Below are 18245 nucleotides of genomic sequence, written 5' to 3' on the forward strand. Positions count from 1 at the left end.
TTCCAGCGGATGTGTCAGCTCCCACTCTGAGAATTCCTGTGACAGGCATATTATGCAGTAACAAACAGGGAGACCTCAGAGTACCAACACACTGGAACTTATAAGGGATATCACGACAGTGGCAGTCGTAGTTAGAGTGGAGACTATGCATATGGGAGATGATTTATCCAAACTTGAATAAAGATTCAATTCTGGCTAATGGGAAAAGATTAGGGCCAGCTTTCATTTTGCCTAAATTAGGTTAACTCTAAGGTAAAATCTTAAAAGGAAAATGCATATGCCACACAGGTTCAAACAAAGTAAATTCTTTCAACCATTAGGCTGATTAAAGATTGAGAAGAGATGTTCTCACACACACACACACACACACACACACACACACACACACACACACACACACACACACACACACTTACCAAATGACATCACCCCAATGGCTTGTATTGCATTAGACTTTGCAAACACCCAAGCATTCTCTGTTTTGGGTCTAGAAAAGAAATTTGTTTTAATGGAATGTCCCCTTTAGGTGATTGATTATTAGAATATTTTAAAATACTACATATAACAAAATAAGGCTAGTCAGACCCCTCTGAAAAGAATGCATCTTCTGATTAGTGTACAATGCTTTGGTAATAAAAAGCCCATCATGTAAAGATATCAATTTTTTCCCTCTTGCATTTATGAAAATATCATTTCTTGGAGTGCTTCTTATGGCAAAGATGTGCCAGCACTATTCAATGAGCAGTTTAGTTCTGATATTATAACTTAAAAAAAAAATTACCACATCTAAAGAAGTGGCACATCTGAAAATGGCATTCAGAATGGGGAAAGCCTGATGTAAGGTCTTGTTAGTAAACAACACCTTAGATATCTACTCTGAATATTAAGGGGCATATTTTAATTCTGGATCTGAACATGTAGATCCAGAGGATTTCGAGGGGAACTCCATATTTGTCCCTAGGTTTTAATCTAAATTGATAAATTCTGCCCTTATTCACATTTGTGTAACCCCACTGTGCCAAATAGGCCTGTTCTTCATGGAATGATATTTCCTCTGGTAGGGAGGGTCTTACACATCTGCAGAGCTCTGTGGTAAGAAACAAATTAAGGAAGTACAATTAGAATAGTCAGACACATGGAGGAGCTTACGGTAGGATAAGGAAGGTTCCAAGGGAGTTCCTGTTATGTTACTCTAATGAGTCTATCAATCCCTCCCCCCAGATGTCTGAAAGAATTACAGTGAGTGTACAGAAAAGCAGCAGCCAGTTGGGTGCAAAGGAGAACTGTTGTAGACCTGAGTCCTAGTCACAGGTTGGTAGATTTTGATGGATTTTGCACCCCTACGAACCTCACATCCCCTGAATTTACTCAGATTTTATGCATAGGACATAAATTTTATTCTAAGAGCTTGTCTATACATACAAGCTTTCAAGGTATAGTTAAACTACAATAGCTACATTGATATAGCTCCTCATGTGGACACATTCAGGAATAAAAAAGTACCCTTTTCAGTTTAGCTTGAACTGCTTCCAGAACAGCACACCTAAACAAAAACAAAAACAAAAAAAGCACTCTTTTATTCTGACAGAAGGGTCTGCATAGAGAGTTACACTAATGGAACTACAGCAGCTTAAATTTACCTTACAAATAAGTCCCTGTGGAAATAAGCCCTAAGTGTACATGCTGGAATAATCAGTTGCCAAACAGAACAGTTTCCACTACATGAATTCATGTCAGACCTGTTCTCTCTAGGCTGAAGTTACCATTTTGATGTATGTATTTTTATTTTGCACACAAATTTGTCATCTTATTATATAGAGCATCTTGACGGTCTAAACTGCTGTCAGTCTCCATTTAAAAATATATTTAGGGAATGATGGCAAAACATAGCATAGATTAACAATCACAAACCAAAGTTGGCAACAGTCTTTTTAAAATCAGATCCAGAGTTTGATCCATGAAACTCCATCCATAAAATGAATTTTAGAAGCTGCATATACGATGATGCACACTCTGGGGAAATGGAAAAGTGAGAACATCCCTTTTCTAAGATACAGTCTGTTCACATACCAGATGGAATCTGTATGCCAACTGAGCATTTGTTTTACATATGTTCTATAGAACCAACAAAATGGCATCACAGTGGAGAATGCTGCCATACAGCTAGCTGCAGCTAATTTGGCTTGCTTCAATTTCCACTTTACTTCCACTGCCACCTGCTGTCTCTGCTCTACTCTCTCTTCACTGCAGAACAATATGTCACAACCATCATACCACCTCTGTCTCTCTCTCTGCACTCGGTTACTAACTCAGCTGTTTCAATCAGCACTTTCTGATGGCAGATATTACCTTAGCTATTATTGCTGTCAGACTTTTAATGCCTTTCAAAACAGATTTAATTTTTTAGTTCATTCTCTTACTCCCATTCATCCTCTTCCCATTTCTTAAGAGGTGTTGGGCTGTCTTTTGAACAGATTTTAGTAACAGCAATGACCTAATTATTCCAGCCTCTCTATATAAAAATGCAGGGGTTGTTTTATAAATTATGTTTATTTACTATTAAATTCATATCTACCAAATAAGAAAATATTTATTTTCCATCTTAGATATATGGTTTATTGGATCAGCTGCATATTTGGCCTCGATTCAGAAGAGTATCCTTATTCATAAACTTGAAGTGAAAGGGATTTAAGTATGTGCTTAACTGTTCTGTATCAAGACCTATATAAGTATTTTATTAACACTGGTTCATGCTGAATTCTTCATTTACAGGGACAGTGTATGGTCTTGACTGTAGTAACAGGCTGTTTTTAGGATTTCAGATTATTTTTTCAGCTGAGAACTGAAAAGAGAAAGAACAGATAAGGTTAAGAGAAAAGGGAAGTTCATGGAAGAAAAGGCTATGTATATTCTAGCCTTTACATCCTTTTTTATATTAGCTTGTTTGGGGAAATCTTACCCCCCATTTTGCTACTATCTGCTTGGAGTGGGGTGAAATAACATACAGGCAATCCCCGACTCTACGCGGATCCGACTTATGTCGGATCCGCACTTATGAACGGGGCTTTTCTCGCCCCGGAGCTCACGGGCGGCGGGTCGCCACCCGTGTCCTCCGGGGCGAGAAAAGCTTCTCCCAGTCTCCTTGGTCTGCTGGGGGGGGGGGGGGGGGGGGGAGTCCAGCAAAGCCGCTGGACACCCCAGGCGGTGGCTTTGCTCGGGTGTCCCTGGTCTGCTGGGGGGGTCCAGCAACTTTGCTGGACCCCCCCAGCAGACCAGGGGGACAGGAGCAAAGCCGCCCAGGCGGCGGGGGTCCCGCTGCCTGGGTGGCTTTGCTGGGGTCTCCCTGGTCTGCTGTGGGGGAGGGGGCGCAGCTAGTGGCCCCCCCCAGCAGACCACGGAGATGTGGAGCAAAGCCCCGGGCCTGTGGTAGAGCAGGTGGGGCGCTGCCGGTTGGTCCCGCAGCACCGCTCCTTGGCGCTACTGGACCAACCCAGCAGCACCCCAGCTGCTCTGGCCCAGGAGTCCTGATTCAGCCACTGCTGGTCAGTTTCAGCAGCGGCTGAATCAGGACACCTGAGGCAGAGCAGCTGGGGTGCTGCTGGGTTGGTCCAGTAGCGCCGAGGAGCGGCGGCGCTACTGGACCAACCCAGCAGAACCCCAGCTGCTCTGCCCCAGGCGTCCCCAAGTCAGCCGCTGCTGAAACTGACCAGTGGCTGACTACAGGAAGCCCCTGCCCCGGGGCTTCCTGGAATCAGCCGCTGATCAGTTTCAGCAGCAGCTGACTTGGGGATGCCTGGGGTTCTTAAGTTGAATCTGTATGTAAGTCAGAACTGGCGTCCAGATTCAGCCGCTGTTGAAACTGATCAGTTTCAGCAGCGGCTGAATCTGGACGCCAGTTCCGACTTACATACAGATTCAACTTAAGAACAAACCTACAGTCCCTATCTTGTACGTAACCCGGAGACTGCCTGTAGTAGCAAAATCACCCGTGTTCTATGTACATTTGTGCTTGCACAACTGCTAAGGAGGCACTGCTGATAAAAGAATGGCAACACATTATCCTGAAGCAAACATCACTTAATAATCTTTTATAAAAATAAGCAGATAGTACACATAAGTAGAGAGGTGGCTTTCAAATGTAGACAAATATATGTATTTATTGACATGAGTAATAGAAGTATTGGTTTCTAAGGCCTATTAGCATAATACTACAGTAAGATCATGCCTGTAAACAAAAACTCTAAGACCAAAAATCAATGAGCTAAAATTGGTGTAAAAAAACCAGGCCCTAATTGGTGGACAAAATCATGAGAGAATGGGCTCACCCAGTACTCCCTTTTTGTTTCCTTAAAGAAAGACTCAGGGAGAAAACATGTCTGCTAGAACAATGCCTAGCCCTAGGGTTCTCTGGGAGGCCGAGAACAGAGGATCTGCCAAGTGAGTCAGCATTAGACCCACTAGGGCTCAGGGAGAAAACCAAAGCTTCTCATCATAGTAGTCAGGCTCACTGTCTTTTGGGACCCCAGGCCTCTTGTCATTCTGATCCTGACAGATATTCTGACCAGACCAGGCCAGGGAGAAGGACCCAGATGACATCACCACCTCTACCCTGTGCCATCTGAATCCACACACCAAATGGGACATGAGACTCTCTTTTTCTTTCTCTTCCCCCACATATATTCTTTTGCTTCCTTGCATTCCCCCCCCCCCCCCAACTTCTCTCTTGCCTTCTGTTTAATCAAAAATCTTCCTGAGCAGTCAAGACAAAGGTTCCCTCTAATCTGCGTGGCAGCACGGCTCCACAGCTGCTTAATCAACTCCACCCAGCCAGGGGCTCAGGGCTCTGCACACAGAGCTGCCTGGCTGGGGGAGGGCCACTTCTCCTTCAGTGACAGCAGCAGCTTCCTGCTGAGGACAGAGCAGCTATTCTCTCCGAGCTGGTAGGGACTGTTCCTTCCCTACTGGCTGGATGAGACTCAGCAGGGAGCTGTTGCTGTCGCTGAGGAAGAAGAGCCCTTCCCCCAGCCAAGCAGCTCTGTGCACAGAGCCCTGAGCCCCTGGCTCAGCAGGGCTGATTAAGCAGCTGTGGGGCCATGAAGCCACACTGTTTCGAGGAAACCTTGGTCAAGACTATGTATTCTGTAATACTAATGTAAGACTGTGATGAGAAAGGCAGCTAAAAGCAGTGCCCTGTAACAGCCCAATCCTGGAACACATTTGCCAGGTTTCACAGTAGCTAATGTAAGGGGACTGTTAGCCACTTACTGAAACTCAGTGGGAGTTTTTGGTTGGACAGCTCCCAGTACCAAAAGGGGAAGGGGGTCCATGAAAAATCAGGGCCCTGAGACTGACAGACCCCAGGGACAATGGAAAGAGGCCAACACTCTAGCTCAGCCTGATTGACAGGTTGGACAAGCCAATGAGGAAATTAGGAGGCCAGGTCCCATCCTCCATGTGAGCTGGGATTTCCCAGGTCTCTCTGAGAAAAGGAGAGCGCGCTAAGAAGAGCGGCAAGAAGAGCAAGCTGTGTTGAGAGACAGACCTGCAGTGTCAGAGCCAGAGGCCCATACAGCTCACAGAGCGCAGACCCTGTGCTAAGAAGCAGACCTGCAGTGACAGAGCCAGACACACACAGCCCAAGGAGTGCAAGCTGTGTTGAGGGGCAGTCCTGCAGTGATCCGAGAGCCAAAGGGGTCAAAGAAGCAACACAAGGAGCTGGAGGCTGGCAAAACAGCACAGTCTGCAGCTGGGACCAGCAAAGTGGGGGGATAGACTCTGGGCAGGGAGACACCACCAGCCAAGAGGCCCTGCAGGCCAGACTTGGAGAGGGATTGTAACTCCAACTGGGAGAGGAGTTCTGCCACCTAGAGTCTGAAGTCGTGTGGTCACTGCCAGAGCAAGCATGTCCGAACTGCATGTCCCTGTAGCACAGCCAGGGCCTGGGAAAGAGCCCTAGGACCTATAAGGAACAGACTGTGAACTGTCCTTACACTCTGCAAACTGCTGTTTGTGATGTCCCCATGCTACAGAGCAGGACTATGTGTTCTCATTTAACCTCTCTCATTTTTCCTTATTCTTTTCTTTTTAATCAGTTGCTGTTTAATAAATTGTATTTGCTTTGAATACTGGGTCAAGAAAGCATCCAGTGTGAAGAGAACACCCCAGAGTGGGGACACCCTAGTCCCTGTCCCAAGTAACTACAAGGTTGGGGATTAAGCCCCAGAAAACCTGGGCCCAGCCTTGCTGGGATTTTGAGGACACTGCTACTTAGGAGAGTGGAAGGGGAGCTCTCAGGATCAGGGAGGCCTTTGGGTAAAAGAAGTGGGAGCACGGACTCAGGTCCTTTTGCTCGTCATTTCACCGGGGTAATATAGAAGACAGGAAAGTTCCCCACAATAGTGGGACCATTCCCCCACTTACACTGATAAGGCTGTGTTGTGCTTGTGTTTTTTTCAGCAGCCAGGTTTTAGGTGAAAGCTGATACCAGAGTGAGATGCTGCTATCCTTCTATCCTTGCTATTTTTTTCTCGAGCCTCTTCATGGGCAGTGGGCAAAGCTGTGGCTTGGAGAGGCAAGCTCCCCAACCTGTCACCCTGCCCATACCCAACCCTTGCTCTGCCCAGGCCCAGCCCCTCCCCACTATCCTATCCCACTCTCTCCCTCTTCACCCATTCCAGCCAAATCCCTGAATCCAAGGGTAACAAATGACAGTTGAGGGGAAAAAAACCCACTCTTCTAAAATTTCTTTCTAAAGAAAATAGAGCAGGTTTTCTCTGCATGCCAGATTGTGATGACTGGACCTGCAGTAGATACTTAATTAAAAACACTAAATATGGAGATAAAAAAATGTCAGTAACAGGTTTTTTGATACACCTGGGAGTTTTTTGATATACCCAGAAGTTTGTCAGAAATTTATTGTATAAACTTTGTAGTAAGGACAAGTCAGTTGTTCTGCTGAATACAACATAAAGTGTTATGGAACACATGTGACTCTTTTTCTGTTTTACATTTTCTTCATCAGTCTTTCAAAACTGATTTTATATTTGAAATATACTCTTAAAACTTCATAAAGTAACCATTCCAGATTGCTGGATATTTAAAGCTTTAGGGAGTAGACGAGTTTGTCTTAAACTTAAAAAGCAACGAATGATCTGGTAGCACTTTATAGACTAACAAAACATGTAGCTGGTATCATGAGCTTTCATAGGCAAAAACCATTTCCTCAGATTGCGGGTTTTGTCCACGAAAGCTCTTTATACTATATGTATACAATCTGTTAGTCTCTGAAGTGCCACAGGACTACTTAAAATCATAGAACTGGAAGTACCTTGAGAGGTCATCGAGTCCAGTCCCCTGCCCTCACGGAAGGACCAAGCATCATCTAGATAAACCCTGACAGGTGTCTGTCAACCTGTTCTTAAATATTTTCAGTGATGGAGATTCCACAACACCTAGGCAATTTATTCCACTGTGTTTAACCACCCTGACAGGAAATTTTCCCTAAAGTCCAACCTAAACCTCCCTTGCTGCAATTTAAGCCCATTGCTTCTTGTCCTATCCTCAGAAGCCAAGGAAAACCATTTTTCTCCCTCATCTTTGTAACATCCTTTTAGATTCTTGAAAACTGCTATCATCTCCCCTCTCTGACTTCTCCTTTCCAAACTAAACATGCTCAATTCTTTCAGTCTTCCCTCATAGGTCATGTTTTCTACATCTTTAATCATTTTTGTTGCTCTTCCCTGGACCTTCTTCAGGTTTGCCACATCTTTCTTGAAATGCGGTGCCCAGAACTGGACACAATACTCCAATTGAAGCCTAATCGGTACAGAATAGAACCGAACAATGACTTCTCATGTCTTCCACACAATACTCCAGTTAATGCATCCCAAAATCATGTTTGCTTTCTTTGCAACAGTGTCACACTGTTGACTCATGTTTAAACTGGGGTCCACTATGACCCCAAAATCCCTTTCAGCAGTACTCCTTCCTAGACAATCACTTCCCATTCTGCATGTATAAAGCTGATTGTTCCTTTCTAAGGAGAGTATTCTGCATTTGTCCTTCTTAAACTTCATCCTACTTATCTCAGACCATTTCTCTAGCTTGTCCAGATCATTTTGAATTTTGACCCTACCCTCCAAAGCACTTGCAACCCTTCCCAGCTTGGTATCATCTGCAAACATTGTACTCTTTATGCCATCATTTTCTAAATCATTGATGAAAATATTGAACAGAACTGGTCCCAAAACACACCCCTGCAGAACCCCACTTGTTATGCCCTTCCAGCATGATTGTGAACCATTAGTAACTACTCTCCCCACAGCCCAGCTGAGCCACATGCTGGCTCCTTGCCTCTTACCTACAATGTTCAAACAGTGATACTAACTGATCAATGGTATAAGAAGCTACTTCATATACAAACACCGAAAATACTGCATAAACTAACCCAATGGATAAAAAATTAATTATACTTTCAGATGAAGTCTGTTTTTCTTATTGTTTGGATTTATGAAGGAGGAACATTAGATCCACAAATACCTTGCTATAGCAAAATTACAAAAATTACTATGACCAGGGCTTGACAAACGGTGGCGAAATATACTCGCCAGCCCCATACTGCGCATGTGCAAGACCCGCATTGCACATGCGCGTGCCGCCAGTGAACGGGGCAACCGGCTGAAATCTACTCGCCATGGGTGAATAGAAATAGCGATTTGTCGAGATCTGAGTATGACAATAAACACATGCAGGGAACCATCAGGAATACTACAATGCCAAGTATTACTCAAACAACAGTAGCACATTCTTCTGCAATTTCTGTCCATTCATTCAGCTGAGAATGATATAATGGTATTTTATTTACTATATAGTTCAACATTTTTGTTTTCCAGTTATGGAATTTGAAATAGAAGTAGAATTTTAATACTGAAACTCCATTCCCAACCCATACCACTTTGAACCAGATTTGGTCATAACACACTGGCTCATTTATGTGCCATTCTGGGAGGAATTCTTGGGAAAATTGTGTCTTAGGAAGCACGATTTCTCTGCCAACACTCCACCATGTGGGGAGAGGCAAGTATGCCCTTTGTACGGCTGACTTACTGGCTAGACTTGTGTAGGACAGAGCATGACTGTGGCCTTGCTTTCTTCTCAATTCCCTTGCTTTCCCTTTGAAGTAATTCACACACCCAAATGCTAAGTGGAAGCAGTCCCCTTTCTCTTCCAAGTATACAACTGCTACTGTAAATGGCCTCTTGCTCAAAAATGCAAGAAAAATAATGCCTTGCTTGAACCAGGGACAATCTCTCTCTGCTGCAATAGTGGGTGATCTTGCATGCCATATGTAAAATATTCTGATCCCAGAAGATGTAGGTGATCTAGGGATGAGATTTCAGACATGATCTGAGTAAAATACAGAAGAATTTAAAACACCACATATATAGCTGCATCTCTTCCTTTCCCTCACATCATAATTTCTAATCTTACTAGAACTAAATGGCATGTTTAAATCAACTTTTAAGTTTGCTATTAGTAAAAAGTATATTATTGCCAATCCTTGAAACAAGACCGAGCATTCTAGTTCCACACATATGACTTGAATATAATCACAATAGACAAAGTACATTTGACCTGTAAAGTTCCCTCTGTGGCAGTCATTAGTGATAAAAAAGAAAGAAATACTTACACTAGTGGGCCAAGGGTAGCTGTCCTTATCATCACAATGACCAGAATTACAGTTGTTAAAATGAGAGAAATAAAAGATATCTGCAAATTACAATCCAAACGTTTTATCAGTTTGCTAGTCAAAATTTCAGTAGTTTTAGCAATGTATTATTCTATCTAAAAACTTTTTTCTTCAAAAAGGTAGAATGAATGCAAAGCTACATTTTTAAGTGTCTGCCTTTTCACAGAAGCAGAAGTTTGTTTTTAAAGAAGCATTCCACGATTTCCTCATCTTTTATTTGCTGCAATTGTCTTTTAACAGCTTAATGACCATTTGAGACTTTAATCCACTGCTCCTACAAAGAGCCTTGTTTGTATAAATGTTGAGCATCTTCAGTTCCCCTAATTTTATTTAAAATTGTGGGTGCTCAGAGCTCCGAAAAAAAATCAGACCTACTGTACATACTTAAAAAATCTTAATTTATGAGTAAATGGAAAATGAAATTATTATAGGTAACAGATTTTTTTTAGTGGACAGACCAATATTTTTATATCAGCAAATTTGGCTCTTTGCACTTTTATTTTGAGAACTGTCTGGCTAGTTCGTTCCTGTGAACAAGCAATGTTTTCCTTTATTTGGGTGGTTGACATGATCTGAAATTACAAAACATAAGACAGATTCCATCCAGATATAACAAAGTACAACCCCATGGACATTATGAAGTTGCATCTGTTTGTAGCAGGTCTAAATTTGGCTTTATATCTTTTAGGTCATGAGACATTTATAAATGTTTTAAGTTTAAGGTGTTATAAAGCATACGACTGAAGAGTAAATCAATATACAGAGGTCTCAGTTTTGCCTTCTCATAAACATGAACATAAGTGTCTACCTGAAAAGATTAGATTATATAACTGGAGTAAAAACTGTCTGATTGATTGTTGGCTGCTATTGCTTCCCCACTGTTATCATTATATAAATTATTTGAGCTACACTTTTAGTGGGAGATGATTGTGTAAAATTAAGTAGCTGCAAACCAGATTATGGTCACCATCTGTGCATAAAAAGGGTTGCAGTTTACAGCATCAGTATTAGAGCTGAACAGTAGCTCACTAAATTCCCCTTACTTCAGTCAGTTAACTGGCAGTAGTAAGGAGAGGAACTGATTAATACTCTAGGAAAAGCAACAAAACATTATACTTTTTCATTACAAATTCATTTCAATATATGCAATCCATGCCTGTGAAGAAAGTGATAGAAAATTCAACAATTCAGAGCATAATGTAGAAAGTTAATTTTATTGAAAGTTTCACATGAAAAGAACTAGAATTTATTTTAATACTTTTAAAGATTAGCAATATTTTCAAGCAATCCAAGCCAGCAACAAAGTCAATATTTACAATAAATTGAAATTGTATTCTTGCTAAGGTAGAAATATGTTCTCATCAAACTATGTTTTCTTTTCTCAAATATTATTACAATTTAATGAAATTCCAAAATGATGTTGTTTTATACTGCTAATAATTCCATCACACCTGCTACTAGTAAATTTCATTTCATTTGGTCAAATTTTTGTGAATTTAAATTGCCTGTTCAAAATGTGTAACATTCAAGTGTGTTAAGTCTTTTTATATTCATTGAGGACCAGATTGTGATCTCTTTTCCAATGTTCTAAGAACATAAAAATGTCCATACTGGGTCAGACCAAAATGCCCATCTAGCCCAGTATACAGTCTTTTGATAGTGGCCAATGCCAGATGCCCCAGAAGGAATGAACAGAACAGGTAATCATCAAGCGATTCCGCCCCTGTCACCCATTTCCAGTCTCTGACAAACAGAGGATAGGAACACCATTGCTACCCATCCTGGCTAATAGCCCCTGATGGACCTGTCCTCTGTGAATTTATCTAGCTCTTTTGGAACCCTGTTAAAGTCCTGGTCTTCACAACACCCTCTGGCAAGGAGTTCCACAGGTTGATTGTGTGTTGCATGAAGAAGTACCTCCTTTTGTTTGTTTTAAACTTGCTACCTATTAATTTTGTTTGTTGACCCCCCTAGTTCTTATGTTATGGCAACAAGTAAATAACTTTTCATTATTTACTTTCTCCATACCAATCATGATTTTATAGACCTCTCTCATATCCCCCCTTAATCTCCTCTTTTCTAAACTGAAATGTCCCAGCCTTTTAAATCTCTTAAAATGGCAGCTGTTCCAAACCCCTAATAACTTTTGTTACCCTCTTCTGAACTTTTTCCAGTGCCAAGATACCTTGAGATGAGGCAACCACATCTGTACGCAGTATTCACGGTGTGGGTATACCATGGATATATTCAGAAGCAATAAGATATCCTGTCTTATTCTCTATCCCTTTTAAAATGATTCCTAACATTCTGTTTGTTTTTTTGACCACTGCTCACATTGAGTGGGTGTTTTCAGGGAACTAGCCACAATGACTCCAAGATCTCTCGAGTGACAATAGTCAATTTAGTGACGATTATTTTGTACAAACAGTTGGGATTATGTTTTCAAATATGCATTAATTTGCATATTGTGAGTATTAAAATTCATTTGCCATTTTGTTGCCCAATCACTTAGTTTTGTGAGATCTTTTTTAAGCTCTTCACAGTCTGCATTGTTCTTAACTATCTTGAGCAGTTTAGTCTCATCTGCAAATTTTGCCACCTCATTGTTTACCCATTTTTCCAGATCATTTATGAATATGTTGATTGCTCCCAGTATGAACCAATAATTTTTACCTGACAAATTATGTTCATCTATGTGTCTGACGATTCTGTTCTTTACTATATTTTCAATTAATTTGCCCTGGGCTGACATTAGATTTACCGGTCTAATTTCCAGGATCACATCTAGAGCCCTTTTTTAAAGCTTAGCATCATATTAGCATTCTTCCAGTCATTTGGTACAGAAAATAATTTCAACACAAGTAACAAACCACTGTTAGTAGTTGCACAATTTCACATTTGAGTTCTTTCAGAACTCTTGGGTGAATGCCATCTGGTCCCAGTGTCTTGTTACTGTTTAGTTTATCCATTTGTTCCAAAACCTCCTATAATGACATCTGGAACAATTCCTTAGATTTGTCACTTAAAAAGAATCGCTCATGTTTGGGAATCTCCCTAACATCCTCAGCCAGGAAGACCAACGCAAAGAATTCATTTAGTTTCTTTGCCATTACCCTATCATCCTTGAGTGCTCCTTTAGCATCTCGATCATTCAATAGCCCCACTAGAGGCTTTCTGCTTCTCACATACTTACAAAAAGTTTTGTTATTACTTTTTGAGTTTTTGGCTAGCTTTTCTTTAAATTCCTTACACACTATCTTGCAACGTAAGTATTTAAGCTGAAATTGATGTGACTAGTTGGGGAATAAAGTACTATGCCAGGAGTGGGGAACCTCAGGCCCAGGGGCTGGATGTGGCCCCCAGCATGCCTGGATACAGCCCCTGACGCTCAGGGCCTCCCCCAGCATGGGAGAGCCAACACTGGCACTCAGCGCCCCCTCTCTCATGCTGCCTCACCACAAGACTGGAGGACAGAAAATCTACTAGACTAGCCCCTCGACCCCCACCTCTCTGGTTCTGATGTGGGAGGGGAATGTGGGGAGTGTCTTTCTCCTCCTCAGTTGTGTGTAGCCCCCGACTGATTTTTCTGTGTGTCAGTGGCCTGACCCAAAAAAGATTTCCCCACTCCTGTACTACAGCATTGGTCCTAAATCTGAGGTGTGGTTTCTTTAGGAGAGTAGTAATGATTTTCTCTCTCAGTTAACATGATGTTATTGGTTTAAACTCTGTTGTACTTAGAATTTCAGAACAAGTCCATCAGCTTCCAGACTACTCAATCATAATGTTAATTCACTTGTCAGACACACACAATAGGACTTTTCAAATGTATTCTACTCTCCTATATGCACTGAATGTTCAACATCTATTTAAAATCAATAAAAAGTCTTCCATTGATTTCAGTGGGCAGTGAAACATACCATGAAATCCAAGTGAAAACAACAGATAATACACACAAGAAGTGAGAACAAAATAGAGATGTGCTTTGCAAAGGAAGATTTTAACCTATACAAGTGCTCTACTGTGCTGTAAAAAACTGTAGGCAACATAGTTGAATACTCTCTAACTGTATAAAAAGCTGCATTTAAAACAATGATTTAATATAATTGAACCAAGAAACTCATTGCCATTATGATTTACCTTTGCCAGTTTTGCTATGTCACGATACAGAGACATAGGCAGGGTAAAGATGATGGTAGTACACAGAATGATGACTTGGCGGTAAGTAAGTAAATTATCTAGGCCAACTAAAACATAAAAGAAAAAAAATATATTTAGATTTCTCTAAAAAATGGATGCGAGGAACAGATAAATTATGTTTGAAACTCTAGTAACAATGTATCTTAGATCCTGTCCCAAACTTGAAATCAAGCAAACTCTCACTAAAGTCAAAATTAGGCGTTACCTGGACTTAGGGCAGGTGTACCTGTGTTGTCCATGTTCTTTACAGGAATTTTTCCCACTAACGTGAGCACATGCCTACGTATGTATACTACAGGCAGTCCCCGACTTACGCGGATCCGACTTACGTCGGATTCACAGTTACAAACGGGGCTGCCCCGGAGTACACGGACTGCGGGACCTCGCGGTCCTGCCGCCCGTGTACTCCGGGGCTTTCTCCGCGTCTCCCTGGTCTGCAGACCAGGAAGATGCGGAGCAAAGCCGCGGAGGGGCTCGGGCAGCGGGGCAGCCCAGGCACGCCTGGGCTGCTCTGCTGCCGGCTTCCCCTCAGCTTTGCAAAGCTGCAGGGGGGGCTCGGGCAGCGAGGCAGCCCAGGCATGCCTGGGCTGCTCCGCTGCTGGCTTCCCCTCAGCTTTGCAAAGCCACGGGGGAAGCCGGCAGCGGGACAGCCCAGACACCCTGCGGCTGTCCCACTGCCGGCGTCCTCAGAGGCTTTGCTCCCCGTCTCCCTGGTCTGCTGGTCCGCCGCCCGCGTCTTCCTGGTCTGCTCGGGTGGGGGGGGCCCCGCAGCTAGTACGCCCCCCCCCAGCAGACTAGGCTTTTCTCTGGACGCTTGTGGCAGAGCAGCTGGGGTGCTGCCGGTTGGTCCCGCAGCACCGCTCTGGGCGCTACTGGACCAACCCAACAGCACCCCAGCTGCTCTGGTCCTGATTCAGCCGCTGCTGGTCAGTTTCAGCAGCGGCTGAATCAGGATGCCTGGGGCAGAGCAGATGGGGTGCTGCTGGGTTGGTCCTGTAGCACCGAGGAGCGGCGCTACTGGAGCAACCCAGCAGCACCCCAGCTGCTCTGCCCCAGGCGTCCCCAAGTCAGCCACTGCTGAAACTGACCAGCGCTGACTACAGGAAGCCTGAGGCAGAGTTGCTCTGCCCCGGGCTTCCTGGAATCAGCTGCTGATCAGTTTCAGCAGCAGCTGACTTGGGGACGCTTGGGGTTCTTAAGTTGATTCTGTACGTAAGTCAGAACTGGCGGTCAGTTTCAGCAGCGGCTGAATCTGGACGCCAGTTCCGACTTACATACAGATTCAACTTAAGAACAAACCTACAGTCCCTATCTTGTACGTAACCCGGGGACTGCCTGTATTGTGTTCACCTATGAAAATCTGACTCTACATATGTATATATATATTATAAACCTCTATCATGGATGGGATTTTTTTAAAGCACATAGTGTTCAACTGAAATCAGTAGAGTTTTAACATTGATTTCAGTGGGACCCAATTAGGCCAAAGCTGTGTGGTTTTGAAAACTCCATCCTAACTGTACATATATAGCCTACAACAGAAAATTTAGCCCTCAAAAGCAACGTCTGAAACAGCATAAAAGTTTTAGCTGGGTAATCCATGTATCAAAAACAAACTTAAATAGTGTGTCTTGGTCCATTTGCATATGGCAGGGGACAGAATTTGATGTGCAACTCAAAGTGAAGCTCTGATTTATTTTATTATAGGTCGTTTGCTTAGTTGAGTAGGTTGGTACCGTTTCACCACTCATGTTGGGAAGTCTGATATTTTTCCTATTTAAAAAAATTATTTTAACAGGGCCATAACACTTTGGATTTATCATATTAGAGAATGTCATATCACATTTGTAATATGTGTTCAGCTATGTAGAAATGTTACTATTTAAACTGACAACACTAAATAAATAATTTGCATATAACCTAACAATCAACTCATCAACAACATTGCTGGATAATTATCATAGCTGATATAATTAAGTACTAGAATGCTGGATATGACCAGCACAAACTGAAGCCATCACCTGCTATCATATGACCTGGCACAGGAGTCCACTATCATAAGGTAGTAGGACTGGAGCTCTAGAGCACAGGAGAAGCACATTTCAACATTAAAAATATATAAATAAGGTCAGTAGCTGATTCATAAAAGAAATGGGAGCCATATTTATTTTAGACTAACACTCGACCTAGTTAGTTTTGCCCCCTCCCCCAATGTTACATAAACACTTACCTCCAGGAATTGTTTGAAAAACTTTAGTCAAAGTGTCTCCTGTTATTATGTTGTAACTAATCATGGCTTTAAGAAAAGAAAGATTGCTTTGTTAATACACATCAGATATGATAAAAGGGCCTGAACATACACTAAGCACTTTTAGATTGCATGCAGCTGAAATCATTGCCCCCCATTCCAGCTGCCTCTCTTTTTTGGCTGCTTTTCATAGAATCATAGAACACTAGAACTGGAAAGGACCTCAAGAGGTCATTGAGTCCATTCTCCTGCCCTCAAGACAGGACCAAGTACTGTCTAGATCAGCGGTGTGCAACCCGTGGGTCATGACCCCTTTGGGGGTCGTGGCTGTCTTCCTGGGGAGGGGGGGGGGGTTGCAGCACTTTGATCCCCACCGGCTGGGTTTTTTTTCCCCAGCTTGGCTCCTGACATACACACGGCAGGGGTGGGGGGAGAGTGGCAGTGGAGTAGGCCAGCACTTTAAATTAAAGGGGCTGCAACAAAATGTTCCCAATGCATTTTTTTTTCTTCTCTCAGCAAACATTTTCCTAGCTCCAGTGGTCGCGATTGAAAAAAGGTTGGACACCACTGGTCTAGATCAGCCCCGACAGGTATCTGTTTCCAGCAGTTCTTAGATTTCCTTTCACATTTGTTTTAAAAATTAAATCCAGAGATATAAACTTGAAATTGGGAGCATTAAGTAATATACATGAGAATGTGAAAGAATCCATTCAGATGAGGAAGGCAGTTGAATTTTGTGGCCAAGCACACTTCAAAAGGAAAAGCAGGCTTTTATCATTTCTTTCTGCTTTCAGCAGTGATTCACTGACAGAACACTTTCAACTTCTAGTTTCTATTAGAAAAATCAAATTATGTGCATCTAACAGTTCTTGTTTAAGCTTTATAGCCCATAGGATGTCAAATGTATGGGGCTGCATCATCACATACTGTAACTTGTAAAATCAGTTATTGTACATAATTGTTCAGAAGCAGTAGTTGATTTTACAAGACAGAGCAGGTGCTACTAAAACTGAACATTTGTCTTCCTGCAGTAATCCAGTTCCACAGTATCTCAGACTTAAAGACAGGAAGATACCAATATTACTGCAAGTAGCTCATGCAAAAACACATTTTAAATGACACCTGCTATACATGCTGGGTACATCTAAACTACATGCTTCTTTCGAAAGAAGCTTTTTCAAAAGAGACCATCTAGTCAGCTAAAACTTTTTTCGAAAAAGTGATCCGCTTTTTCAAAAGAGAGCACCCATGCAATCTGGATGCTCTTTTTCGAAAAAGCCCTGTTTGTGGTCAAGAACACCTTTTTTAGAAAGAGCTCTTTCGAAAAAAGGCGTTCTTCCTCATAAAATGAGGTTTACCGCTGTCTAAAGTCCGCTGCATTCTTTCAATTTAATATCAAAAGTATGCGGCGGCAGTCTAGATGCAGGTGACTTTTTTTTTTTTTTAAAAGGCCACTTTGAAAAAAAAACAAAAAACAACCCTGTAGTCTTTTCGTGAGTCCATTTTCAAATATTTTTTAACCTCTATAGTGTTCTGGTAGTGCAAAAAGGATAGTTAATTATAACTTTACAGTATATAACTTTATAGTTATCTTACCAATAAATGGGTATAAAAACTGTAGTGTTGAGAGAATTAGGTATCCCATAAAACCATATGATTTATTGACCAATGCCTGATAGGTGTTTGTACCAGAGAGGTTTCCTCCTTTAATCAGTAATATAATAGAATAATCTGTTAAAACAATATAAAAGGAATATTTGAGATGGTAATGTTATATGTCTGTTCTGAAGAAATAGTTTACAAAGTATTAAAAAAATGCAAAGAAAGCAATCATTAACTAAAGCCACTATAGTGAACAGAAACATAGAGGGCAGGGCCCACTTACTTCCTCATTCAGAAAAGGCCAGTAAAAAGAGAAAGAGAAACACTATAGTTAACTGTGTGAATATTCCCAGCTATCATCCTCAGGAAAGAGAGGTATTTTCAGGCCTAGTGTTGTGGCCCTAACCATCAGAGGTCCATGAGAATCCCAAACAAATTGTGCCCCGTCGC

General features: G+C 42.1%; 1 protein-coding gene across 5 annotated transcripts in view; it reads right to left on the reverse strand.

The window, feature by feature from the left end:
* The window catches only part of SLC38A11 (solute carrier family 38 member 11), a 37944-nt gene that overhangs the window by 8945 nt on the left and 10754 nt on the right, over window positions 1-18245 (reverse strand). For all 5 annotated transcript variants that reach the window (XM_075933516.1, XM_006137331.4, XM_014580746.3 and 2 more), the window contains exons 4-8: window positions 17790-17924; window positions 16176-16241; window positions 13886-13992; window positions 9689-9768; window positions 417-487 (exon numbers count right to left, since the gene is read on the reverse strand). In XM_075933516.1, coding sequence (XP_075789631.1) covers window positions 417-487; window positions 9689-9768; window positions 13886-13992; window positions 16176-16241; window positions 17790-17924 — 459 coding nt within the window. The remainder of the gene's footprint in view (window positions 1-416; window positions 488-9688; window positions 9769-13885; window positions 13993-16175; window positions 16242-17789; window positions 17925-18245) is intronic.

Source organism: Pelodiscus sinensis, chromosome 7 (genome assembly GCF_049634645.1).
Source record: "Pelodiscus sinensis isolate JC-2024 chromosome 7, ASM4963464v1, whole genome shotgun sequence".
Taxonomy (NCBI): domain Eukaryota; kingdom Metazoa; phylum Chordata; order Testudines; family Trionychidae; genus Pelodiscus; species Pelodiscus sinensis.